Here is a 27,826-nt window from a genome sequence, read left to right as displayed (position 1 = left end):
ATTAGTCGCTTACTGCGCATGCGCAAGGTTCGCAGAGCGCATGCGCTTAGTTATTTTACACAAAAGTTAGGTATTTTACTCACGGCATAACGAGGTTTTTTCATTGTTCTGGTGATCGTACTGTGATTGACAGGAAGTGGGTCTTTCTGGGCAGAAACTGGCCGTTTTATGGACGCTGGCGTTTGTGGGAAAAACGCGGGAGTGTCTGAAGAAACGGGGGAGTGTCTGAGCGAACGCTGGGTGTGTTTGTGACGTCAAACCAGGAACGAAACTGACTGAACTGATCGCAATGGCTGAGTAAGTCTGGAGCTACTCAGAAACTGCTAAGAAATTTCTATTCGCAATTCTGCTAATCTTTCGTTCGCAATTCTGCTATGCTAAGATACACTCCCAGAGGGCGGCGGTTTAGCGTGTGCAATGCTGCTAAAAGCAGCTAGCGAGCGAACAACTCGGAATGGGGGCCTAGGTGCAGATATTGATATATCTCTGGCTTGCAATACAAAATAAAATATCTAGCTAGAGATGAGCGCCGGAAATTTTTCGGGTTTTGTGTTTTGGTTTTGGGTTCGGTTCCGCGGCCGTGTTTTGGGTTCGACCGCGTTTTGGCAAAACCTCACCGAATTTTTTTGTCGGATTCGGGTGTGTTTTGGATTCGGGTGTTTTTTTCAAAAAACCCTAAAAAACAGCTTAAATCATAGAATTTGGGGGTCATTTTGATCCCAAAGTATTATTAACCTCAAAAACCATAATTTCCACTCATTTTCAGTCTATTCTGAATACCTCACAATATTATTTTTAGTCCTAAAATTTGCACCGAGGTCGCTGTGTGAGTAAGATAAGCGACCCTAGTGGCCGACACAAACACCGGGCCCATCTAGGAGTGGCACTGCAGTGTCACGCAGGATGTCCCTTCCAAAAAACCCTCCCCAAACAGCACATGACGCAAAGAAAAAAAGAGGCGCAATGAGGTAGCTGTGTGAGTAAGATAAGCGACCCTAGTGGCCGACACAAACACCGGGCCCATCTAGGAGTGGCACTGCAGTGTCACGCAGGATGTCCCTTCCAAAAAACCCTCCCCAAAAAGCACATGACGCAAAGAAAAAAAGAGGCGCAATGAGGTAGCTGACTGTGTGAGTAAGATAAGCGACCCTAGTGGCCGACACAAACACCGGGCCCATCTAGGAGTGGCACTGCAGTGTCACGCAGGATGGCCCTTCCAAAAAACCCTCCCCAAACAGCACATGACGCAAAGAAAAAAAGAGGCGCAATGAGGTAGCTGACTGTGTGAGTAAGATAAGCGACCCTAGTGGCCGACACAAACACCGGGCCCATCTAGGAGTGGCACTGCAGTGTCACGCAGGATGGCCCTTCCAAAAAACCCTCCCCAAACAGCACATGACGCAAAGAAAAAAAGAGGCGCAATGAGGTAGCTGACTGTGTGAGTAAGATAAGCGACCCTAGTGGCCGACACAAACACCGGGCCCATCTAGGAGTGGCACTGCAGTGTCACGCAGGATGGCCCTTCCAAAAAACCCTCCCCAAACAGCACATGACGCAAAGAAAAAAAGAGGCGCAATGAGGTAGCTGACTGTGCGAGTAAGATAAGCGACCCTAGTGGCCGACACAAACACCGGGCCCATCTAGGAGTGGCACTGCAGTGTCACGCAGGATGGCCCTTCCAAAAAACCCTCCCCAAACAGCACATGACGCAAAGAAAAATAAAAGAAAAAAGAGGTGCAAGATGGAATTGTCCTTGGGCCCTCCCACCCACCCTTATGTTGTATAAACAGGACATGCACACTTTAACCAACCCATCATTTCAGTGACAGGGTCTGCCACACGACTGTGACTGATATGACGGGTTGGTTTGGACCCCCCCCAAAAAAGAAGCAATTAATCTCTCCTTGCACAAACTGGCTCTACAGAGGCAAGATGTCCACCTCATCATCATCCTCCGATATATCACCGTGTACATCCCCCTCCTCACAGATTATCAATTCGTCCCCACTGGAATCCACCATCTCAGCTCCCTGTGTACTTTGTGGAGGCAATTGCTGCTGGTCAATGTCTCCGCGGAGGAATTGATTATAATTCATTTTAATGAACATCATCTTCTCCACATTTTCTGGATGTAACCTCGTACGCCGATTGCTGACAAGGTGAGCGGCGGCACTAAACACTCTTTCGGAGTACACACTTGTGGGAGGGCAACTTAGGTAGAATAAAGCCAGTTTGTGCAAGGGCCTCCAAATTGCCTCTTTTTCCTGCCAGTATAAGTACGGACTGTGTGACGTGCCTACTTGGATGCGGTCACTCATATAATCCTCCACCATTCTTTCAATGTTGAGAGAATCATATGCAGTGACAGTAGACGACATGTCCGTAATCGTTGTCAGGTCCTTCAGTCCGGACCAGATGTCAGCATCAGCAGTCGCTCCAGACTGCCCTGCATCACCGCCAGCGGGTGGGCTCGGAATTCTGAGCCTTTTCCTCGCACCCCCAGTTGCGGGAGAATGTGAAGGAGGAGATGTTGACAGGTCGCGTTCCGCTTGACTTGACAATTTTGTCACCAGCAGGTCTTTGCACCCCAGCAGACTTGTGTCTGCCGGAAAGAGAGATCCAAGGTAGGTTTTAAATCTAGGATCGAGCACGGTGGCCAAAATGTAGTGCTCTGATTTCAACAGATTGACCACCCGTGAATCCTTGTTAAGCGAATTAAGGGCTGCATCCACAAGTCCCACATGCCTAGCGGAATCGCTCCCTTTTAGCTCCTTCTTCAATGCCTCCAGCTTCTTCTGCAAAAGCCTGATGAGGGGAATGACCTGACTCAGGCTGGCAGTGTCTGAACTGACTTCACGTGTGGCAAGTTCAAAGGGCATCAGAACCTTGCACAACGTTGAAATCATTCTCCACTGCACTTGAGACAGGTGCATTCCACCTCCTATATCGTGCTCAATTGTATAGGCTTGAATGGCCTTTTGCTGCTCCTCCAACCTCTGAAGCATATAGAGGGTTGAATTCCACCTCGTTACCACTTCTTGCTTCAGATGATGGCAGGGCAGGTTCAGTAGTTTTTGGTGGTGCTCCAGTCTTCTGTACGTGGTGCCTGTACGCCGAAAGTGTCCCGCAATTCTTCTGGCCACCGACAGCATCTCTTGCACGCCCCTGTCGTTTTTTAAAAAATTCTGCACCACCAAATTCAAGGTATGTGCAAAACATGGGACGTGCTGGAATTTGCCCATATTTAATGCACACACAATATTGCTGGCGTTGTCCGATGCCACAAATCCACAGGAGAGTCCAATTGGGGTAAGCCATTCTGCGATGATCTTCCTCAGTTGCCGTAAGAGGTTTTTAGCTGTGTGCGTATTCTGGAAACCGGTGATACAAAGCGTAGCCTGCCTAGGAAACAGTTGGCGTTTGCGAGATGCTGCTACTGGTGCCGCCGCTGCTGTTCTTGCGGCGGGAGTCCATACATCTACCCAGTGGGCTGTCACAGTCATATAGTCCTGACCCTGCCCTGCTCCACTTGTCCACATGTCCGTGGTTAAGTGGACATTGGGTACAGCTGCATTTTTTAGGACACTGGTGACTCTTTTTCTGAGGTCTGTGTACATTTTCGGTATCGCCTGCCTAGAGAAATGGAACCTAGATGGTATTTGGTACCGGGGACACAGTACCTCCAACAAGTCTCTAGTTGGCTCTGCAGTAATGATGGATACCGGAACCACGTTTCTCACCACCCAGGATGCCAAGGCCTCAGTTATCCGCTTTGCAGCAGGATGACTGCTGTGATATTTCACCTTCCTCGCAAAGGACTGTTGGACAGTCAATTGCTTGGTGGAAGTAGTAAAAGTGGGCTTACGAGTACGACTTCCCCTCTGGGATGACCATCGACTCCCAGCAGCAACAACAGCAGCGCCAGCAGCAGTAGGCGTTACACGCAAGGATGCATCGGAGGAATCCCAGGCAGGAGAGGACTCGTCAGAATTGCCAGTGACATGGCCTGCAGGACTATTGGCATTCCTGGGGAAGGAGGAAATTGACACTGAGGGAGTTGGTGGGGTGGTTTGCGTGAGCTTGGTTACAAGAGGAAGGGATTTACTGGTCAGTGGACTGCTTCCGCTGTCGCCCAAAGTTTTTGAACTTGTCACTGACTTATTATGAATGCGCTGCAGGTGACGTATAAGGGAGGATGTTCCGAGGTGGTTAACGTCCTTACCCCTACTTATTACAGCTTGACAAAGGGAACACACGGCTTGACAAATGTTGTCCGCATTTCTGGTGAAATACTTCCACACTGAAGAGCTGATTTTTTTGGTATTTTCACCAGGCATGTCAACGGCCATATTCCTCCCACGGACAACAGGTGTCTCCCCGGGTGCCTGACTTAAACAAACCACCTCACCATCAGAATCCTCCTGGTCAATTTCCTCCCCAGCGCCAGCAACACCCATATCCTCCTCATCCTGGTGTACTTCAACACTGACATCTTCAATCTGACTATCAGGAACTGGACTGCGGGTGCTCCTTCCAGCACTTGCAGGGGGCGTGCAAATGGTGGAAGGCGCATGCTCTTCACGTCCAGTGTTGGGAAGGTCAGGCATCGCAACCGACACAATTGGACTCTCCTTGTGGATTTGGGATTTCGAAGAACGCACAGTTCTTTGCGGTGCTTTTGCCAGCTTGAGTCTTTTCAGTTTTCTAGCGAGAGGCTGAGTGCCTCCATCCTCATGTGAAGCTGAACCACTAGCCATGAACATAGGCCAGGGCCTCAGCCGTTCCTTGCCACTCCGTGTGGTAAATGGCATATTGGCAAGATTACGCTTCTCCTCCGACAATTTTATTTTAGGTTTTGGAGTCCTTTTTTTACTGATATTTGGTGTTTTGGATTTGACATGCTCTGTACTATGACATTGGGCATCGGCCTTGGCAGACGACGTTGCTGGCATTTCATCGTCTCGGCCATGACTAGTGGCAGCAGCTTCAGCACGAGGTGGAAGTGGATCTTGACCTTTCCCTAATTTTGGAACCTCAACATTTTTGTTCTCCATATTTTAATAGGCACAACTAAAAGGCACCTCAGGTAAACAATGGAGATGGATGGATACTAGTATACAATTATGGATGGACTGCCGAGTGCCGACACAGAGGTAGCTACAGCCGTGGACTACCGTACTGTACTGTGTCTGCTGCTAATATAGACTGGTTGATAAAGAGATGTAGTAGTAGTATGTATGTATAAAGAAGAAAGAAAAAAAAACCACGGGTAGGTGGTATACAATTATGGACGGACTGCCGAGTGCCGACACAGAGGTAGCTACAGCCGTGGACTACCGTACTGTACTGTGTCTGCTGCTAATATAGACTGGATGATAATGAGATGTAGTATGTATAAAGAAGAAAGAAAAAAAAACCACGGGTAGGTGGTATACAATTATGGACGGACTGCCCAGTGCCGACACAGAGGTAGCTACAGCCGTGGACTACCGTACTGTACTGTGTCTGCTGCTAATATAGACTGGTTGATAAAGAGATGTAGTAGTAGTATGTATGTATAAAGAAGAAAGAAAAAAAAACCACGGGTAGGTGGTATACAATTATGGACGGACTGCCCAGTGCCGACACAGAGGTAGCTACAGCCATGGACTACCGTACTGTACTGTGTCTGCTGCTAATATAGACTGGTTGATAAAGAGATGTAGTAGTAGTAGTATGTATGTATAAAGAAGAAAAAAAAAAAACCACGGGTAGGTGGTATACAATTATGGACGGACTGCCCAGTGCCGACACAGAGGTAGCTACAGCCATGGACTACCGTACTGTACTGTGTCTGCTGCTAATATAGACTGGTTGATAAAGAGATGTAGTAGTAGTAGTATGTATGTATAAAGAAGAAAGAAAAAAAAACCACGGGTAGGTGGTATACAATTATGGACGGACTGCCGAGTGCCGACACAGAGGTAGCTACAGCCGTGGACTACCGTACTGTACTGTGTCTGCTGCTAATATAGACTGGTTGATAAAGAGATGTAGTAGTAGTATGTATGTATAAAGAAGAAAGAAAAAAAAACCACTGGTAGGTGGTATACAATTATGGACGGACTGCCGAGTGCCGACACAGAGGTAGCTACAGCCGTGGACTACCGTACTGTACTGTGTCTGCTGCTAATATAGACTGGTTGATAAAGAGATGTAGTAGTAGTATGTATGTATAAAGAAGAAAGAAAAAAAAACCACGGGTAGGTGGTATACAATTATGGACGGACTGCCGAGTGCCGACACAGAGGTAGCTACAGCCGTGAACTACCGTACTGTGTCTGCTGCGACTGGATGATAAATAATGATATAAAAAATATATATATATCACTACTGCAGCCGGACAGGTATATATTATATAATGACGGACCTGCTGGACACTGTCTGTCAGCAGAATGAGTTTTTTATAGAATAAAAAAAAAAACACCACACAAGTGAAGTCACACGACGAGTGTTTAACTTTTTCAGGCAATCACAATATAGTATACTATACTACTAACTATACTGGTGGTCAGTGTGGTCAGGTCACTGGTCAGTCACACTGGCAGTGGCACTCCTGCAGCAAAAGTGTGCACTGTTTAATTTTAATAATAATATGTACTCCTGGCTCCTGCTATAACCTATAACTGGCACTGCAGTGCTCCCCAGTCTCCCCCACAATTATAAGATGTGTGAGCTGAGCACAGTCAGATATATACATAGATGATGCAGCACACTGGGCTGAGCAGTGCACACAGATATGGTATGTGACTGAGTCACTGTGTATCGTTTTTTTCAGGCAGAGAACGGATATATTAACTGCACTGTCTGGTGGTCACTGTGGTCAGTCACTAGTAAACTCTGCACTCTCTATAGTTCTACAGTACTCCTAAGCTCCAGTAAATCAGGTCAATCTCTCTCTCTCTCTCTCTTCTAATCTAAATGGAGAGGACGCCAGCCACGTCCTCTCCCTATCAATCTCAATGCACGTGTGAAAATGGCGGCGACGCGCGGCTCCTTATATAGAATCCGAGTCTCGCGAGAATCCGACAGCGTCATGATGACGTTCGGGCGCGCTCGGGTTAACCGAGCAAGGCGGGAAGATCCGAGTCGCTCGGATCCGTGTAAAAAAAGCTGAAGTTCGGGCGGGTTCGGATTCCGAGGAACCGAACCCGCTCATCTCTAATATCTACATGTTAAAGGCCAACTAAAAATAGGAAAAGCATTTTATGTGTAATAGTAATTGTGCTGGTGCATTTGTCAGAACCACAAACTATAAAGTTAGTACTGTGTAAATGCCAATGTTCAGCGTTAGCGTAAAAAGGACAGAGAGCAAATGACACAAACTGTCAGCAAATATCAGGATAGTGTCTGTATGAATCCGGGAAGGTGGAAAAAAAGGATTATCTTTCCCTGCATTTTATGCATCATGTCCTGTATGTCACTTCTTTAGAAGCTATTTGCAGTAATTTAGTTTATACTGTAGCTATTTACATAGAGACAAGCCAGTGTGTTTGGCTTATCTATATATTGTAAGCTATGCCATATTATTACTGAGCCTGATATCCTGTCTTATGTTTAAAACATTTTTTTTAAAGAATATAGTATAGATAAAGAATGGAAGCAATAGCGCCACCATCTCTACTGTATTACAGTGGTACTGCACCTCAGATAGAGGAGAAGAATGCAATAAATGCCAAGTGATAAGCTCCATAACACCGCTTCGACAAGTTGTGACTACATACCTGGTAAAAGTTGGGCCAGAAGGTGCTGATTGCCAGTTCAGCTCGAGCCCAGCCTTCTGTCACCACCCCTGATACATTCCACACTGGGTTCCCTTGCGGTCCACCATTCACCTTCACATAGACATTCAGGGTCCCAGGACTGGTGCGGCCAGACAAGTGGTAATGGAAGTCGATACAGTGAGTGTCATTCTCCTTAAGCACAGGGAGTAGTAGATGAGCCTTCTGTCCGGTGGCAAACCCTGAGCTGTTGACCAGCATGAATGACCCTGGAAGGTGCATTGGAGTGTAAATGAGACATCATAGAGAATATAGCAGGACAATAAACATACAATGTAGAACAGGTAATGGTGTTAAGATTTTACAATTTAGAGGTGAGACAGAAAGAAGGTAACAGGAAGGAAAGTAATGAATACAGTCTGGGCAGAGAAGAAGCTGGTGGATATAAGACAGTAGATGACACTGAGGAAACAGAAGTGTTATATTGTTAATTTTCACCTGTTGGTACAGTAGTATCAAGTGGGGGCCTCTCCCATGTGTTCACCTGTTCCCATGTAAATCCAGTTGTACCCAGAGCCACACTGTACCCGCAGCTGTTATAATGTTCTTCAAAGGTGCAGCCACCTAAAACAGAAAAAGTGACAGGCCTTGTTAAAAGGTTTCTCCACTAGGAAAACCTTTAGTTGTGTAAAACTAGTAGACCTCTATTCATACTCGCTGATAAGGGTGGTGGGGTAAGGGGAGAGGGAGCCCTGAGCTGCCAGGTAATTACAATTAACTGTTTGGTGCCCAGTCCCTCCTCTCCAGGTTAAACCAAGCGTCCTCCCTGTGCCCCCTAGTGGAGGAAGAAGAAATGTTATTTGCAGCTACAAATATGCGATTTGCCAGACCTAATCACAATATAGAAATAGCACAGGGAGTATCACTAATGTCTTTTATAAAAAGTGTTGTTATATGATAGCACAACATCAGTAGAAATGATAATTCAAGTCATTTGTGAACTACAGGTCCTCACTAGCAAAGTAGAGGAGGGGACTGGGGGTGTGGGCACACTGGGAGCAAAACTGGGATATTAGGTCACAAACGTTGGAAATATGTGTGTACAGGCTTGAGGATGTAGCAGAGTTTCTGTACACACTAGCGGATGCCTTATAACTATGTACAGCCCAGTCACTTAACCAGTGAAGTGGTTTTACTGAAGATAAAGCAGGTACAGATGTACTTACTGTTATACACCCTGGTAAATTGAGCGGAGTGTGGTGTCATACTGCTCACAAGCCAGTGAGTGTATTTAGGTACCAGGGAGTGGTGCAGGATGCTGGAAAACATTGTGGATCAGTACATAATCGCAGCGCTCACTGAAGCTAAGTGGAAAACTACACAGTCTCAAGATGACTCTGCACATTTTCAGTACTAGCTTTGGTGGCCATCTTGGTATAGGAAATGAAGCTTCCCTAAAGGAACAGCAACATTGAGTCTGCACAGTAGCACACTCCACTTTCAACAACAAAGCAATATCTGTAAGTTAAACAATGAAAGCAGATGACCTGAATAAATAGCTATGCAGGGTACAAATTGCTACAAATTACGAGGAAATTTAATCTTTCAAACATACATAAACAATAAACAATAAACAGAATTATACAGAATAGAGAGGATGAGGCTGGGAGATATATATTACATAAAGAAGGAAGGAAAACATTAATAATCCTTGTACAATAAAATGTGCAAAAGAAAAACGTGTACTGTGTCAGAAAATGTCCACAAAAAACAGCATAATGATGCAAAGGGTCTGATATAGAACTACACAAAGATGAATTTTGCGCAATCTAAAGATGCGTTTCAGTGTATGCACTTGCATATGTTGCTAAACTTGCCCATATCGTGCAGTTGTATCCCTTGTGCTCGAAGAGACACGTGTCAGGGAGGGAAGCATTCAGGTGCAGTACAGTGGGGGTGAGAAAACACAATGTGAGCTGATTGAACGATCACTGCTCTTATATTTATGCACCTATACACTAGCATTGAGGATGCATGCAAGATGGTCATTACGCAAACAGGGTAATTTATGTGCAACTATACAATCAGGCCCAAAGTGTTATGGGAATATTGCTACTTGTTTTAGCCTTAATACTGAAAGAATAAACAAAACCATGACAACAACTGCAGAATAGTACGGATGCTGGAAATATCAATGGCCTCAGCAGAACACTGAGGTACTGGAGATGGGGTGTGTGCATCTTCCCCAAAATGTAACATGGAAACATTACAGTTTTAGCCTAATGATCAAGCAAATGCATTATTTCCTGTTGGCCACTTGCATTTTTTAAATTTTTCAAAATACATCTAAAACATATAAAAAAACACATGAACAATAAATTCTCCTCATCACTATAGCAAAACAGATGCATGTATATGGAAAGAGCCCAGGATGAGACTGCTGCTATCCCACCATCAGGGCCGGATTGCCAATCTGGCAGATGGAGCTGCAGCTCCAGGCCTCCCGATTAAAACAGGCCCACAGCTCCTGCAGAACTGCTGCTGTACACAGGAAAACATTTTTTTCCTGCTACAGCAGCCTGCCACAAGCCCCCGCCCACCTCCCCCCAAACCGCGACCTCCCTTCTCCCCCCTCTCGCCACACTTGTGAATCGAATGCGCCAGCATCAACTGTATATTTATGGCGGCACAATGAAAGGGTTCACCAGCCATGGCATACCTGCTGCGCTGCATATACAGTGATGTCAGGACCTGCCCCGCCACCACCGCGCCCTCAGGGAAGCAGGAGGCACACCTACCAGGCAGATCCCTGAATGTGGCCTGACACCGGCGGGGTGATTGATCTGCATCCTAAATTCAGTTGAGGTGTCAGTCCTGCTAGCTCCCAGTCTGGCTGCTGAGCTACTGATTATAAATAATAATAATCATAATAACTGAGGCACTGACTATATATATATATATATATATATATATATATATATAGATAGATATATATAGATATATATCCATAGATAAAAAACCTTACGGTTTCACATGTCCCATTAAGGCTTCTTAGATATGATTTGAAATTTCAGAAACCTGTTGTAACTCTTCCACCCAATCTCCAAAAAGCAATGAAATTCTGATCATTAAGTCTGATCATAGGCCTGGAAAGCACAGTTTCAATCTTTGCAGATGATACTAAACTGTGTAGGATAATTAATTCAGAAATAGATGTGGAGTCTCTACAGAATGACTTATCTAAACTTGAAATCTTGGCGTCTAAATGGGGAATGAGGTTCAATATAGAAAAATGCAAGGTTATGCATTTCGGGACTAAAAACAAACTTGCATCCTACATATTAAATGGGGAAAGTCAAGGGGTAACAGTTTTGGAAAAAGATTTGGGAGTACTCATTGATAAGAGTTATCAGAGGAATTATTTATTAAAAGGATTCTTTTTAGGACACGTGGACACTCGTTGAGGCTGGAGGAAAAAAAATTCTGTACACAATGGAGGAAAGGTTTCTTTACTGTTAGGGCAATCAGGATTTGAAATTCCTTACCAGAGAAAGTGGTAATGGCGGACTCTGTAAATGCATTTAAAAAAGGATTGGATGAATTTCTGATTGAAAAGGATATCCAAGGTTACAACATTTAAAATATGGACATTGTTAATCTGGGTGTAACATGACTATAGTTGTTAACTAGTCATAAAAGCATTCTTCAGCAGGTATAGTAAAATCAACTCAACTTAATACAGAATACAAGTTGAACACGATGGGCATTTTGCCTCTTTTCAACTTCAACTACTATGCTATGCTACTATGCTACTCACACAATGGTGGAGCTGCTAATTCACAGATTTGTGTGCTCATTGCAATAGTGACTATTGCTTTCTTATTCACATCTAAAATGAAAGAAAAAAACTGTCTTTCAAATACATGCTAAGAATTCAATTATACTTATGTATTAGTACAAATTATTGTTTTGCCATTTACAATATAGGAACTTTTAAGGAATCATTTTAATAAATATACTCACATCTTGTAAAAATTACAATTGGTTGTACTCAACGATTAATCTGTCGCAGTATTCTGCACAAATTTTCTATTTTTCTACATGCTTGACAAATTTGAAAGGTAATAACCTGTAGAGAACTATGCAATTAGGCGCCCCCAAAATAAACCATATATATATTTTTCGGGTTTTGTGTTTTGGTTTTGGATTCGGTTCCGTGGTCGTGTTTTGGATTCGGATGCGTTTTGGCAAAACCTCACTGAAAATTTTTGGTCGGATTAGGGTGTGTTTTGGATTCAGGTGTTTTTTTTACAAAAACCCTCAAAAACAGCTTAAATCATAGAATTTGGGGGTCATTTTGATCCCATAGTATTATTGACCTCAATAACCATAATTTCCACTCATTTCCAGTCTATTCTGAACACCTCACAATATTATTTTTAGTCCTAAAATTTGCACCGAGGTCGCTGGATGACTAAGATAAGCGACCCAAGTGGGCGACACAAACACCTGGCCCATCTAGGAGTGGCACTGCAGTGTCAGACAGGATGGCACTTCAAAAAATAGTCCCCAAAGAGCACATGATGCAAAGAAAAAAAGAGGTGCACCAAGGTCGCTGTGTAACTAAGCTAAGCGACCCAAGTGGCCGACACAAACACCTGACCCATCTAGGAGTGGCACTGCAGTGTCAGACAGGATGGCAGATTTAAAAAATAGTCCCCAAACAGCACATGATGCAAAGAAAAAAAGTGGTGCACCAAGGTCGCTGTGTGACTAAGCTAAGCGACCCAAGAGGCCAACACAAACACCTGGCCCATCTAGGAGTGGAACTGCAGTGTCAGACAGGATGGCACTTCAAAAAATAGTCCCCAAACAGCACATGATGCAAAGAAAAAAAAGAGGTGCACCAAGGTCGCCGGATGGCTAAGCTAAGCGACCCAAGTGGCCGACACAAACACCTGGCCCATCTAGGAGTGGCACTGCTGTGTCAGACAGTATGGCACTTCAAAAAATAGTCCCCTAACAGCACATGATGCAAAGAAAAAAAGAGGTGCAATGAGGTAGCTGTGTGGCTAAGCTAAGCGACCCAAGTGGCCGACACAAACACCTGGCCCATCTAGGAGTGGCACTGCAGTGTCAGACAGGATGGCAGATTTAAAAAATAGTCCCCAAACAGCACATGATGCAAAGAAAAAAGAGGTGCAATGAGGTAGCTGTGTGACTAAGCTAAGCAACCCAAGTGGCCGACACAAACACCTGGCCCATCTAGGAGTGGCACTGCAGTGTCAGACAGGATGTCACTTAAAAAAATAGTCCCCAAACAGCACATGATGCAAAGAAAAGAAGAGGTGCACCAAGGTCGCTGGATGGCTAAGCTAAGCGACCCAAGTGGCCGACACAAACACCTGGCCCATCTAGGAGTGGCACTGCAGTGTCAGACAGGATGGCACTTCAAAAAACAGTCTCCAAATAGCACATGACGCAAAGAAAAAAAGAGGTGCAATGAGGTAGCTGTGTAGCTAAGCTAAGTGACCCAATTGGCCGACACAAACACCTGGCCCATCTAGGAGTGGCACTGCAGTTTTTCAACGAGAGGATGAGTGCTTCCATCCTCATGTGAATCTGAACCACTAGCCATGAACATAGGCCAGGGCCTCAGCCGTTCCTTGCCACTCCGTGTCGTAAATGGCATATTGGCAAGTTTACGCTTCTCATCAGATGCTTTTAATTTTGATTTTTGGGTCATTTTACTGAACTTTTATTTTTTGGATTTTACATGCTCTCTACTATGACATTGGGCATCAGCCTTGGCAGACGACGTTGATGGCATTTCAACGTCTCGGCCATGACTAGTGGCAGCAGCTTCAGCACGAGGTGGAAGTGGATCTTGATCTTTCCCTATTTTACCCTCCACATTTTTGTTCCCCATTTTTTAATGTGTGGAATTATATGCCAGTAATATATCAATAGCAATGGCATACTGTACCGTACTGCTATATATTATATACTGGTGGTCAGCAAAATTATGCACTGTCCTCCTACTATATATATTGCGCAAAACTTAAATGCACCACAGGTATGGATGGATAGTATACTTGATGACACAGAGGTAGGTAGAGCAGTGGACTACTGTACCGTACTGATTTATACTGGTGGTCACTGGTCAGCAAAATTCTGCACTGTCCTCCTTCTAAATACTACAATGCAGCACAGATATGGAGCGTTTTTAAGGCAGAGAGCGTAGATATTTTCAGCACACTGAGCACAGATATTTGCAAGCACACTGAGCACAGATATTTGCAGCACACTGAGCACAGATATTTGCAGCACACTGAGCACAGATATTTGCAGCACACTGAACACAACTGAGAGAATGCTGCACACGTCCTCTCCCTATCATCTCCAATGCACGAGTGAAAATGGCTGCGACGCGCGGCTCCTTATATAGAATACGAATCTCGCGAGAATCCGACAGCGGGATGATGACGTTTGGGCACGCTCGGGTTAACCGAGCAAGGCGGGAAGATTGAGTCCGCCTCGGAACCGTGTAAAATGGGTGAAGTTCGGGGGGGTTCGGATTCCGAGGAACCGAACCCGCTCATCACTAATAAATATATATATGTATATATATTCACAGGAACAGTCCACACTCTGGCCTTATCCACAAATGCTGGGGTGACTTCCATATAGTAATGAATCCTCAAGATCCATTAATACAAATATATCGAATAAAGTAGGAGCACTCACCAGTCTTCATAATATTCTCATTTTTATTAGCAGCAAGACATCAATTGAGGGGTGTAATCGACGTTTCGGTTCCCAGTGGAACCTTTGTCAAGATCATAGGCATATGCTAGGCATTTTTTTGAGGCAAAACATACCCTGGCTTCATTGAAGTGTATGATTATAGATCGGATAGCTCCTTAAAAGAGAGGTGGAGATAGAACAAAATTATTGCTCCAACGCGAGGCTTCATGGATCTTTTGACTGGACACTATACGCCCCAAGGGCCTGAATGAGGGCATCCAATATGGCATTTTTCTGGAATGACTTTATACACATATGGAGCAAATATCTGTTTTTTATTTTTTACAATTTTTTTTGCTTTCTGTGGCTCCTTTAAGTGGACGGTCTGTGTCCATACCCAGGTCTTTCTTTATTTAATTTATTTGATTTTGATTTATGAATCATAGCCTAGTGATTATATTTTGTTAGACCTCACTATAGTTCACGTACTGCTGATTCTGTGTGACCCTTCCGAATAGACACATGATTCTATTATTTTTCCTTTTTCAATGTCTCACAATTTGACTACACTATATCAGCTAATACTCTCAAGATGCTACACTGATTACAAGTTTTTCTGATATGTTGTTATGTCTCCATGGAGACTGGATTACTGTGCGCCGGTAATCAGTGTAGGACTTGAGTGACGATATTGAGCATTTCCGGTCAGGTGTCCGGAACTTGTGTTCCAGATACCGGAAGTCAAGTGCGCAGTGGAACGCACGCCGTGAGTCACCGCTGAGTACAGCGGGTATCAACGGATCATGTGTCTATTCGGTAATTATGGATCTCAGTTTTTATGTATATGTTGTATTTGTCTATGTATTGTCTCTATATGTACATTTTATATGCTTGATGTTGGTGGATCACCTGATAAATTGTAATTGCATTAATTAGGGGGAGGGTCACTTTAGGGTTTATAAGGGGACCATTCATTGTGCTCTATGATCTTGACAAAGGTTCCACTGGGAACCGAAACGTCGATTACACCCCTCAATTGATGTCTTGCTGCTAATAAAAATGAGAATATTATGAAGACTGGTGAGTGCTCCTACTTTATTGGATATATATGTATATATATATATATATATATATATATATGTTTATATATATATATATATATATATATATGAGCGCAAAGTCCACGGCACTCCCAATTCCCGAAGGTCGGTATGACACAGTGATAAAGCCGGTGCCCTCCCTGGTAACAGCAGCGCTGTGTCCAATATTGAATGCAGGATCAGGCGGCACTCTCGGCGTAAAAATAAAGACAGACAAGCGGTTCTGATGTTCGTTCAACGTTTCAATGTCAAAGCAGCATTTTCGTCAGGATGCACATGTGCAGACTAGTAGGGACTAGCTGTTAGCTGCATTAGTTGTTGCGTTCCACAGGAGGAGCTACGGTAGCTGAAGATATCTGATTTTGATTCCAGCATGAGACGCACAGTTCGGGTGCACCAGTGCCACGTTGTTCATGTGGTACCCTGAGGTTACCGACAGAGTGGTATATCTCTGATTGACCAATTACATGACTTAAGTGTTGAACAGTGTAATGTTTTTCGTTTTTTTATGCATTTGGACCTTTGGGACCTTGTGTTAATATTGTTGCTATGGGAAGTGATACCACTACCAGGCAGGCCATGTGGTCCAAATTCTACCATATATAGTTAGGTGACTTTTTGCACATGGTTCTGTTGATATAAATAGAAAGGCCTGTGAGACAGTGCTGTAATCTCTGTCTGATCTGCTGTACTTGTGCTGTGATGTTGCCCCATTTACAGATGTTCCGAGAAATCAAAATGTTGACTCTGACTGGTATGAATTTTGTTCAATAGACATTTGATAAAGTTCAGTGAGTGCCCTCTTCACCATCTAGTGGAATAAGATGGAAATCACTAAAAACTGATATGGCACATTTGTTACACTGTATATGCACAAAGGCACTGCAGTGGTTGAGATACATGGTATCAGAGATGTCTTGGAAAAATGAGGGTGTCCCAGGGTAGTGATGGCAAGGTGGTTAATAATGTGCATGGAGATTGTCTGTTTCATCAGTGTTTTGTGGGAGTGTTGCAGGTGTGTTGCTAAAGTGGTTGCATACAGACGCTTCATTATTCACCTAGATTTTGATCCTGAACTACTGAGGATGACAGCCAAGCTTTCTAAAGAAGGGAATACATTTTGTCAGATTTTCATTTTTGGAGTTTTTCTTTTTTCACATATAAATATATATACAGCACTAGTTACACCCCCATATCAGTAGCCCACTCCTGAAGTGCTGGTCACACCCAATGCGGTGGTACACAGTAGGCCCATCAGAAATTTTAGCTACAGGCCCATGAAGACCTTAATATGGCACTGCACACCATGTGCTGGCCAGGGCAGTCGAGAGCCGGGCAGGGCCCAGGTACTCTTCAGGGGGCGTGACCTAATCACAGGAGGTGTAGCCATGAACCCAGAGAAAAACAAATACAGAAAAATTGTATTTTAAGGGCCTCCCTGGCCACACTGCAGCCCAGCACACAGCAGCACGTGGTGGGCTGAGGAGAAGAGCTGCACTGGGACAGGGTAGTTAGTACCCTCTTTCCCCCTCTCTCAGCGCCACTGGTGCTGGCTACTGGCTGCTGGCTTATGACGAGCTGACCAGCACAACGATGTGTGCAAAGTGATAGATCTCTACTGCAACACAATATCTATATATGACAATATTTATACACAGCCAAATGGTAATATAGTCATTTACATAGTGTACACAGACAATATGTAACATATTGGGAATCATTTAATACAGATATGTAATGAATATAGTGAAATAAATGGAAAGCGCTAAATCTGATAAAAGTAGTGACTGAAATGGTTATGGATATGGATTTATTTGTTGGTTTGGGATAGTGGTTTGAGTGGATAGATAGTGTCTAGTATGGGCACAGCCTGCTTCGTGTGAAATATACGTGTATAATGATTTGACGTCAGCAGTCCCCAGTGTGTATGATGTTTTCCAAGTTATATTTTCTAGGATCTGGAGAATGTTGATGGTGTCTTTGAGATAACTTTTTTTGCTGGGTAACTAAATTCTGTAAAAAATGGTCAGTGTATTTGGATAGATTTGAAGTGATGGAATTGATACCAGAGATGATCGGTCGTCCAGGTGGATTGGTCAGATGTTTGTGAATTTTCGGCAAGAAGTAAAATGTCGGAATTTTTGGGTCTGATTGAAGAAGATAGTCAAATTCTTTTTTATTGATAATGCCTATGTCTAGGCCTTCTTCAAGATGTTCCTGTAATTCTTTTACAAATCTTTGTGTAGGATCTTGGTCCAACACCATATAGGTTTCTGTGTCTCCCAATAGCCATTCTGCTTCAAGTTCATATTGATCTCTTTGCATAATGACTATGCCTCCGCCTTTGCCCGCGGGCTTGATGATTATGGTTTCGTCTTTTTTTAATTCTATTAAAGCTATGCTTTCTTCTTTTGTCATATTGTATTTGATTTTTTGTTTTTGGGGGATTTTATCAGTATCCTCCTCCATTGCTTTCTGGAACGTGTTGATAAAAGATCCTTTGCAGTGTACTGGATTAAATATTGATGTGGGTTTGAAATGCGTGTGCTGGTAATCGTCAGTAGATGTTTGTGGAATTTCAGTCTGTATGTTCTAAAAATATTTCTTGATAGTTATTCTCCTTATGAATTTTTGGAGGTCTATGTATAGATTGAAATTGTCCACCTTAGAATGGGGCGCAAATTTCAGACCCTTTTTCAGTAGTTGTTTCTGTGATGGTGTTAATTCTTTTTTGCTTAAATTGAAGATTGTAGTTTTTTGCTCTATGTCGGTTGGCTTCTTTTTGTTTCTTATACCCCCTCTTTTTCCTCTTTTTCTTGTTCTTTGTACTTCTTTGGTTTTTTTGTTCACAGGTGATGTTCTTTGATCTGGTGGTTTTTTCCCTATGTGGCTGTTCTCTAAAAAAACTTGAATGTCTTCATCTGAGGTGTATTCATCTGTGCTGTCGCAGTGATTTCTTTTTGTTGATTGTTTCCTCCCTCTGTTGGTGGTAGATTGTTTTCTTTTTCCTGGTTTTTCCACTGAATTGTATATAAAAGGGATGAAAATTGGTTATCTTCATCTTGTTTAGCCGCCTGCTCTCCTCGATTGAATGAGTTTCTTGCTAATGTTTCTTGATAGGTGAAATTCTTTTGGTTGTATGGTTTATATTCTCTCTGGTTTCTGTAAGGCGGTCTCTGTTGGATGAGTGGTCTTTTCTCTTTCGTGTAATTGTAGGGGTTGCGGACAGAAAATTTTCTTAGATTTTTTATCTCATTATACGTGAGTTTTCTGTTTGTGTTTTGCATAGGATTGGTTGTTTGGGTGGTTCTTTTTTCATTTTGGGCTTTCTGATATGTTCGTTGTTCGTCTATGTCTTGTTTGAATTTTCTTTGTTTTTTGGATCATGATGTCATTTTCTAGTTTATTCATTTTTTCGTCTGTCATTTTCATAAGGTTTTTGAAGTCCTCCATGTGGGCCAGAGGTTCAAATCTTTTTTCATATATTTGAATGTTATCCTTTATTTTGTTAATGGATATTTCTTTATCTCTTATGATTAGTTTTATCAGTTCTTTTGAGCAGGTGTCCAAAATTTGGTTCCATTGGGTATAAAAATCTTGTTGTATCGGTTCAAATGTGGCATTCTTCTGAACTCGTAGACCTCGTGGGATCATGTTATTTTCTAGATATTTGTTTAGGTTCGTAATTTCCCACCATTGTTTGGATTCCTGTATATATAATTTCTCCAGTTTAAGGAATTGGTTACAAAACCTTTCATCCTCAATTGGAGGCTCATTTTGTATAATAGTGGTAGAGAAAATATTTTCTATGTTATTTCTGTTTTTATTGTATGAAAGGTGGGTGAATTTATAGGGTGTCATTAGCAGCAGCAATTTATAGATTGATGGCTTGAAATACATTAAGTTACTGCGCTTGGATGAATAACCTGCTTTCTTAAAGAATAGATTAATGAAATAAATGGAAAGCGCTAAATCTGATAAAAGTAGTGATTGAAATGGTTATGGATAAATATAAATATAAAAGAGCGGTACCTGTAGGGGAAAAAAAAGGGTATTAATAAGATAATGTTTACACTCTTTTGAGTGAATTGATAAGGAGTGGTCCACACACTTTATAGAAACACACTTTAAGAAAGCAGCATATTCATCCAAGCGCAGTAACTTAATATATTTCATGTAATGAATATAGGCCAAAGCAAATCATAAGATGGCAATCCAATTCTACCTTTATGTGCACTAATTAAAAACAATATTTTGTAAGTAATCAATAATTATTTTTGCATATACTACTAATATGTGATGTTTAAACATACTGTACAAGCTTATCAGCAAGTATTACAATTGACCTGTATCAAGTGAACTTATGCTGACTCCTATTTTCACAATTCTCATAGATCAGTAACAGATCACCTGGGTGAGGGATACAGAAGATGTCACCTGATCAGTCGGAGCTGATAAGAAGAATCAGGGCTTTGATGACTGTAAACTACAATTCAATTCTCATTTACATTTCCTGATAATATTTGCCTGTCATGGCCTTCTCAATAGCCAACGCATTTCAGTGATCCAAATCCACTAATTCTATACAGTCTTTTACACACATAAAGAGCCAGTTACTGTGTAATGCAGGGCAAAATTGTTGTAGGGTCTTTTGTTTACTATATATTACTACGTGTGACCAACAGAGTACATTTGCTCTTGTTTCATACAAAAGACTGTCCATACAGTATATAGGGTCGCATGTTTTTTCACCTAGCATTAATATGTGGTTTACTATGCAATGTCCATCATATGTAACCAGTTTAGCAAATGAAAGCCTTTTTAATAGGTACAGTACTTTTTTTTTATGGTCTGTACCAATTTTTGGCTCTCCAAACTTCCATTGAAAGTATAGGAAATGGGGTGTGGCCATGCCCCCTTTACCTGTGGCCACGCCCCCGTTTCTGATTTGTACCGATTTTTATGTGTAAAATGTTGGAGGGTATGTGAAAGGGGTGTAGTATGGTATGCCAGCGGCCGGGCTCCCGGCGACCAGCATACCGGCGCCGGGAGCCCGACCGCTGGCATACCGACAGTGTGGCGAGCGCAAAGGAGCCCCTTGCGGGCTCGCTGTGCTCGCAACGCTGCGGGCACGGTGGCGCACTAAGCGCGCCACGCTATTTATTCTCCCTCCAGGGGCGTCGTGGACCCCCACGAGGGAGAATAGCTGTCGGTATGCCAGGTGTCGGGATCCCGACATTCGGCATACTGAAGACCAACCTGTGAAAGTGATCCGCTGAAAATTGCTTTGTGTGTTTTTCCCTTTTCACTTTGGTTTTCTTTATACTTTCCCCACATATTGAACTTTTCCAGATTTTACATATACTCTTCCTGATACTGTGAGAACCACAATTCTTTTTATTTATTTTTTTTGCATTTCAAATACCTGTTGTTTGTGTCTGTTGTATTAGCTACATGTTCTTAGTGCATGGGGCAGTTTTCAATAAGTACAGTAGTATTGAGTACTTAGGGGTCTATTTATCAAGCCTTAGAGAGTGATAAATTACACAGTGATAAACCGGTTCCTGTAATTTTTCAAACCCAGCCTGTAACATGGCAGTTAGGAGCTGATTGGCTGGTACTTTATCACCATGCAATGTATCGCTTTACTCACGTTTTAGGTGCAGCATGTTAAACATCTTGTAACCTGATGATCCAAGTGCAGGAAAGTCCAACACAAGGAACAAAATACAATAAAAAAAATGCTATGTCAATATTTAGCAATAGAATGCACTGTCATGAAAAACTGGTCCAGCCAATTAAATACATACCCCCTTCCCCCATCCCTCCCTCCGTCCCCAGAGTGTGGTAGATACACTGGTGTTTCTATAATGGGGGCAATGTGTGCGGTGCACATGGGCCCCTGGGTCCAGGAGGACCCACACCACACACACTGCACCTATTTCTTCTATACTCACCTTTCCAGCGTCCAGCACCGATCGCTGCTCTCACGGCAAAAAGCACAGGTACAATGGCTGCCACGCATGCGCAATAGCTAAATCGGTCTCCGGAACATGGTGGGCACCATGTTTCCGGGGACCTGTGCATGCGCAGTAGACTCCGGCATATTGCCGGAGACTACTGCGCCGTGCAGAGGAGGGGGCCCACCTGGAGGTGCACACAGGCCCCCTCCTTTGTTAAAACGCCCCTGGCTAGAAAACAGGGACACTGAACTGGTATCATAGAGTGAACATCTATAGTACTTTCATCCTGTTCCCTGCTCTAGGATACAAGAAATTGCAGATATATTTAGGAATTACTTTTCATCATACAGTAATTCAATAATGACATAAGAATTAAACTGGAGCATTAAGTTAAAACATTAGAGTGCCACTCCTCTGCAGTTTTACTACATAGTATAAATGTTATTTCAAAGTTTACTCAAATTCCATTATAACATATATTCAGAAAATACAAATGTTAGAACTTTGTATTGTTTCTAAAAACTAGCTTCAAGGTTTTGAAATAAAAAATAGATTTTCTGGAGCCATTGAGGGAATTTTATTTTTTATTTTTTCTTGGGCTCTTAGAGAAATCATTTACCACACAAGATGATATCTTTCATAAGACTCTAGCACATCTTATAAAAGTTCTGTCAGGAACAGTCTTTCATCCAAATGAAATGCAGCCACATCATATCTCTGTTTTTCACAGTCCCTCGAAATTTGACAATATACAGTAATATATGCTGATAGAGCTAGTTGAGCATTGGTAAAGCCCAATAGGTGCAGATCTTGTGTTAGGCATTGTCTGCACAGTCAATCAGAGTCCAGGATTCTTCTCTCATTAAATACAGGGTCTATCACATGAGAAAACATTTGACAGATATCAGACCTCTGATGCTGCCACGAAAGTTCAATCATTGTTTGAATAGGTGGGGGAGCTATTTGGATCAGCGATTTGGCAGTAATAAGAAGGTGTACAATAAGAGATAATGTCCTAGGGTGGAAATCCTCTTTATTGATACCACCATTGCCTGCCCTTCAGTTTTAGTGGAATTATTCTTAGACTCTCACCAAGCCATCTGTTCGGGTCTTCCTTCATTGTCTATTTCCAGATGTCTGAAACTCAGGTCTATTCTTAAGGACCCCATGCACTACAACGATATGTCTGAGGCTGAAGTCGGAGGCGATTTCCCTTGAACTCTCCCGGGAGCTTCCCGAGAGTGGTTCCATATGATTCCATACGATTTGGTACATTTTGCATGCGATATATCGTATGCGATCCCAGCCATGCCTGCAGGAACTGACATATCACGAGTGCAGCACTAACGATCTGGGGAGCCGATCCGACCCTCACGGGAATGCGCATCGGATCGGAAACACCTCCAAAATGCCCAATTTCACCCGATATATCGGCCCAAATGACCAAAATTGGATGAAATCGGGCATTATCGTTCTAGTGTATGGGGCCCTTTAGACTAAGGACTCTGTCTGCTGACAGAGTGCTTCTCCATCCATGACGACACCTTGCATGGATATATACACATGGACATTTTTTGTTTTCTAGTGCATTTAGCATAGGGCAGAATGAGGCTCCACAGTAACATTCATCCAGAGTGCTGTTGTCTAATGTGGGGGAGACCACAGCCCTCACTCCAATGAGTGTTTACACTTAAAATGCTCGAAAATCACTCAGTCAAGTTGTTCACTATCAATTGGAACAGTAAATGAAATGCCAAGGCAGGAAATTATATAAGGAAATCTGAATATTGTGCAAGAAGTGGCACAGTTACCTATTGAATTTGTAACAGGTTCTTTTTGTCAGTTTTCAAATAGAAAAGAATGGCATTGTTCAGACACTTAACTGATCTACAGTACAATTCATATCTTATACCCCTTTTCCACTGTAGCACGGGTCGCAGCCGTGTCGCCTGACATGGCTGCGACCGGTGCTACAGCCCCCTTTCCCACAGTGCTCACCAACCCGGCATATTGCCGGGTTGGTGTCGCTGCTAGTGACGCGGCGCTGGGAGATCACATGATCTCCTAGCGCCGCCCTCCCATACACTGTGAACGGGAGCCGTGTCGCCTTGACACGGCTCCCGTTCACACTAGACAGCTTACTGGGTTGAACACGTGTTCAACCCGGCAAGCTACCCGGGTAGGATTCCCGGATAACTTAATCCGGGAATTTGCAGGGGGACCCCTTTCCACTAGGGAAAAACACGGGTAAATGCGCGCCCCTGCGCATTTATCCGTGTTTTAAGGAGCTAGTGGAAAAGGGGTATAAGTGAGTTTGTTAAAACTGTATTATCAGCTTCAAGAGATGTCCGCTGATGAGGATTATTTCCCAGTACATTAAGGTTTCCTTCCTTCACACTCAGTATCTCAGCATTATCCAGTATCCACAAACAGTATGTTTGTTCTTTGTCGTATAAAACCTATGATTTTCTCAATATATCATTTTGAGTATTAACTCTGAGATCCATTTAGATTGTCTTTACACATACTGAATTGACTAATCACCAGCAATTTTCATCCAGACATTTTCTCCATCTTCTCAGCCATAATACAAAACGGTCTTTCCAAATAACTCATCAATCATTTATTTTCAGATCAGACGATTTGCCCACGTTTAAAGAACTCAAATGTACAAAACTTACATTCATTTACAGAACACATTTAATGAACGACAAGTACAATAAAAATTAATGACTAGAAAGAGTATTTCTAAATGTCCCTCACTTTTATTTCACTAAGTGATACTAATTATACTGAAAGAGTGAAAATACAAAGCAAGACCTCAACAAGAAATTTTATTACAGAACAGATGAAATTCCATGAGATCTCTCGCTCCATATAAAACCCTACTGGTTTTAATCCTGGGAGTTCAGGAGCAGATGTAGTAAGCCTGGAAAAGTGAGGTGATAAGTGGAAGGTGATAATGCACAAGCCAATCAGCTCCTAACTGTCATTTTACATAATGGAGCAAATTGGCTGTTGCGTTATCACCTTGCACTTATCACCAATTTATCACTTCTCCAGGCTTAATACATCTGCCCCTCAGTTATGAAAACTCCTGTTCAAAGTTATTAAAAACATCTCGATAAAAATATGACAACCTGTAGACACTAATAAACACGCAGAGAGGTCGAAAGCATCTGAGTGTACACTGCTCAGTGCTGCATCGCCTTATAGCAAAGTGTAAAATTAATAAATGGTGGGTCTGTGGGGACGATAGGAATGAAGACATTAGTTAGTCACTAGTGACCTGGTAAATCAGGAGCTTCTGAATATTAAGGTCACTCAGGTCACGGACCCCCAAATCCATTTGTCCTCCTGTCTTCCTGCTGCCCCTACTCATTTACAGAAACTAGCAAAACCCTATGCTGGAGGCTTCCTATCAGCTAACAGAGCATTTTAGCACTCTCTTACTCTGGGGACAGTGAGAAAACAAATTAGCGAAAAATTGGTAAAACATGTAAAATATAGGTTCAAAACCAGTGATGGTGAGAAACTATTGGTTGTTCTTTATATAGATAGGAAAACCACTGATCTTGGAACATTGATGTGTTGCAAAGTATCAATAGTCAATTGAAATCCCTATGCAGCTTTGTAAGGGGTGTGGTTAGTAGTCACAGTTTTGTGTGGCTATACAGTACTTAACCCAGGAGAGACTGATCCTTTATCATATTGTCTGCGGTTATCTTCTATCAATTGTATCATGTTATCTTCAATGAAACCTACTCTGGTTTAGAGTCAACGTGTGGACTAACCTCCTTGCTGACACCTGCTACCAACTTGTAGGCATCTGCCAATACATGAAGCCTATTTTTCACTAGACTTCTTGCTCCATTGAGAAGTATCATGCTGCAGTTTACTCAAAAAATATTTTGGCCTAGAGAAGTAAGGGTTAACTTGCTGCATATGCGTGCAAATGTGAGCTGACTTTATGAATAATCTTGATCAAAAATATGTTTTATTTGAGATATAGATTTTTTAAATTCTGTTTATCTATTATTGCAATACTGAAATACAGAAAAAGTACTGTGTCAGTACCACTATGATCCTTGTTAAATAGGCTGCATGGGGATGCCTTCACTTAGGATAGCAGCATGTTAACACTTTCATATATAGGAAAAATCTGGAAAAAAACAACATCAAAAGCTGTCACTGGCTTTATGTCCTTTGATGATGTATGCGTGAGACTTGCATTTTTATGTCTTTACAAGTGCAACCTTTGTTTTTAAACATTTGTCTGTAATAACAGAGGACTTTATCTTGTTTAAGCCAATCATATGTAAATGCCTCTTAACTGCATCTCATCTATGTTTAAAATGCTCTCCCACTAAGATACACTTTTCAGCTCTGTTGACAGGTCTCAAACACATTCAAATGAAACAAGAGCCTTTTAAAACAATGCAGCACAAAGCTCAAAGTTATATAAAATGCTAATATGTGTGCTACAATTTGGTACAATTATTTGTTTTCCTTGCAGAATTGTATTGCCAGTGTGCCATTCCCTAAACTTGTGAATGTTACATGGCCATCCCCTGAAATACATATTTATTACACATATCCCAGCATTATAAAAATGTATATAAGACTTGGGTGCGTGGTGATGCCTTCAGAGCCCTGAAAGAATACTTAGCACTTCTGTAGTGCTAGGCCATCCCAACCTCCCTCCACTCCTCCTAAAACTCCCTTAGCTACCAGACCACAGTGAACATACATCCCAACTTCCTATGAGTCAGAACATACAGTATATACTGTCTGCATGACAGCAGGACAGTCCCATCAAATTGGAACTGTCCCTCTGAAATAGGAAGGGTTGGGAGGTAAGTCAGTATACCAAAGTGAGAAATTCTGAGACAATTTATTAATATATTCCCATTTGCAGAAAATACATAATTAAAGGGATATTAAGTATTTTTTTTTGTAATGTAATCATTGGGTAATGCCATAAACATGTTTATATGGCCTGGAAAACTGTCATGGGTACAATCTATATTTACTGTACAGCTGTAAGAGGCTTTTTCTCATTATTTTAGCCATGCATGCAGGTTTTGTACTGTATGTCCTATGTAATGAGTTTTTAAGGCACAGGTTCTAACAAATGAAAAGTATTTATTCCGTTTTATCACTTAAATGTATTTCTGATAATGCTTGACGGAATGCTGCTGACGTGGCATACACAGAGCGAATCGTTGTCCAAGTAATAACACTGAATGAAAGACAGTCACATAGTCTGACTGAGAAAGATTCATTTGACAAATTGGCATATGCAGTCTGAGGAAGCAGGTAAGGTGCCTGTGAAACGCGTAGCTGAAGTTTATGCATACTCTACCCTGCTGTGCAGCATGTGATATGATGACTGCCATTCCGTATTACTGTATGACAAAACCCTAATAAATTTAAGTGATAAAACGGAATAAGACTTTCCCATTGCTAGAACCTGTGCCTTAAAAACTCATTAGAAATGCACTTTCTTAAAGAGATCTTAAGATCCATCTTCCTTTTGGGCAGTAAACACTAACAATTGATTGAACTGTTCTCTAAAACCTCTTTTACACTGCATAATGCGGGTCGCACCTGGGAGCCTGACATGGAAGCTTCCCAGGCGCAACCCGCATCAGGCCCCTTTCCCACCGTTGAATTCAACCCGACATATTGCAGGGTTGGTGACATCAGTGGTGACGCGGCGGCGCTTGGAAATCACATGATCTCCAAGCGCCGCCCGTACATTCACTGTGAACGGGAAGATGGGTCGATGCGACCCGCCTCCCATTTACACAGCACTGTTTTGCCAGGTTGAACCCGTGTTCAACCCTGCAAATTACCAGAGTTGGAATACCGGGTCACTCGACACGGATTATTCCAACTCAAACCTTTTACACTGTGCAGCAACACAGGTTATGCACCTTCATGTGCAATAAACCGTGTTATATTCTGGCGCTGTAAAAGGGGTATAAGTGGATGTGCACAAATCAGCCTTTGCCAAGTATACATGTCCTATGGTCACATGTGTATGATTTCATTTGTGAATATCTTGAAGTAACCTCCCAGTATGGGCTTGTAAAACTGTTATTTGTTAATAACTTTTATTTATAAGGGGCCACAGGATGTCCAGAGAGAGAGAGAGAGAGAGTGAGAGAGAGTGAGAGAGAGAGAGAGAGAGGGCACACATAAGCAGTTTAAGCAGAAATTATTTTGCCATGAACCCTGCACTCTACATTCT

General features: G+C 42.5%; 1 protein-coding gene and 1 long non-coding RNA gene across 11 annotated transcripts in view; one reads left to right on the top strand and one right to left on the bottom strand.

The window, feature by feature from the left end:
- Positions 1-20,243, top strand: part of LOC135055813 (uncharacterized) — an 80,540-nt gene extending 60,297 nt beyond the window's left edge. Inside the window, exon 4 of the long non-coding RNA XR_010243818.1 lies at positions 20,002-20,243. This is a non-coding gene — a long non-coding RNA (uncharacterized LOC135055813). The remainder of the gene's footprint in view (positions 1-20,001) is intronic.
- PTPRT (protein tyrosine phosphatase receptor type T) overlaps positions 1-27,826 on the bottom strand; it is a 458,515-nt gene that overhangs the window by 221,190 nt on the left and 209,499 nt on the right. For all 10 annotated transcript variants that reach the window (XM_063960280.1, XM_063960277.1, XM_063960271.1 and 7 more), the window contains exons 2-3: positions 8,259-8,384; positions 7,764-8,029 (exon numbers count right to left, since the gene is read on the bottom strand). In XM_063960280.1, coding sequence (XP_063816350.1) covers positions 7,764-8,029; positions 8,259-8,384 — 392 coding nt within the window. The remainder of the gene's footprint in view (positions 1-7,763; positions 8,030-8,258; positions 8,385-27,826) is intronic.

The sequence above is a fragment of the Pseudophryne corroboree genome, chromosome 3 (genome assembly GCF_028390025.1).
Source record: "Pseudophryne corroboree isolate aPseCor3 chromosome 3, aPseCor3.hap2, whole genome shotgun sequence".
Classification (NCBI taxonomy): Eukaryota; Metazoa; Chordata; class Amphibia; order Anura; family Myobatrachidae; genus Pseudophryne; species Pseudophryne corroboree.
Note: the sequence above shows the minus strand (reverse complement) of the source record. Positions and strands in the feature narration are given on the sequence as shown.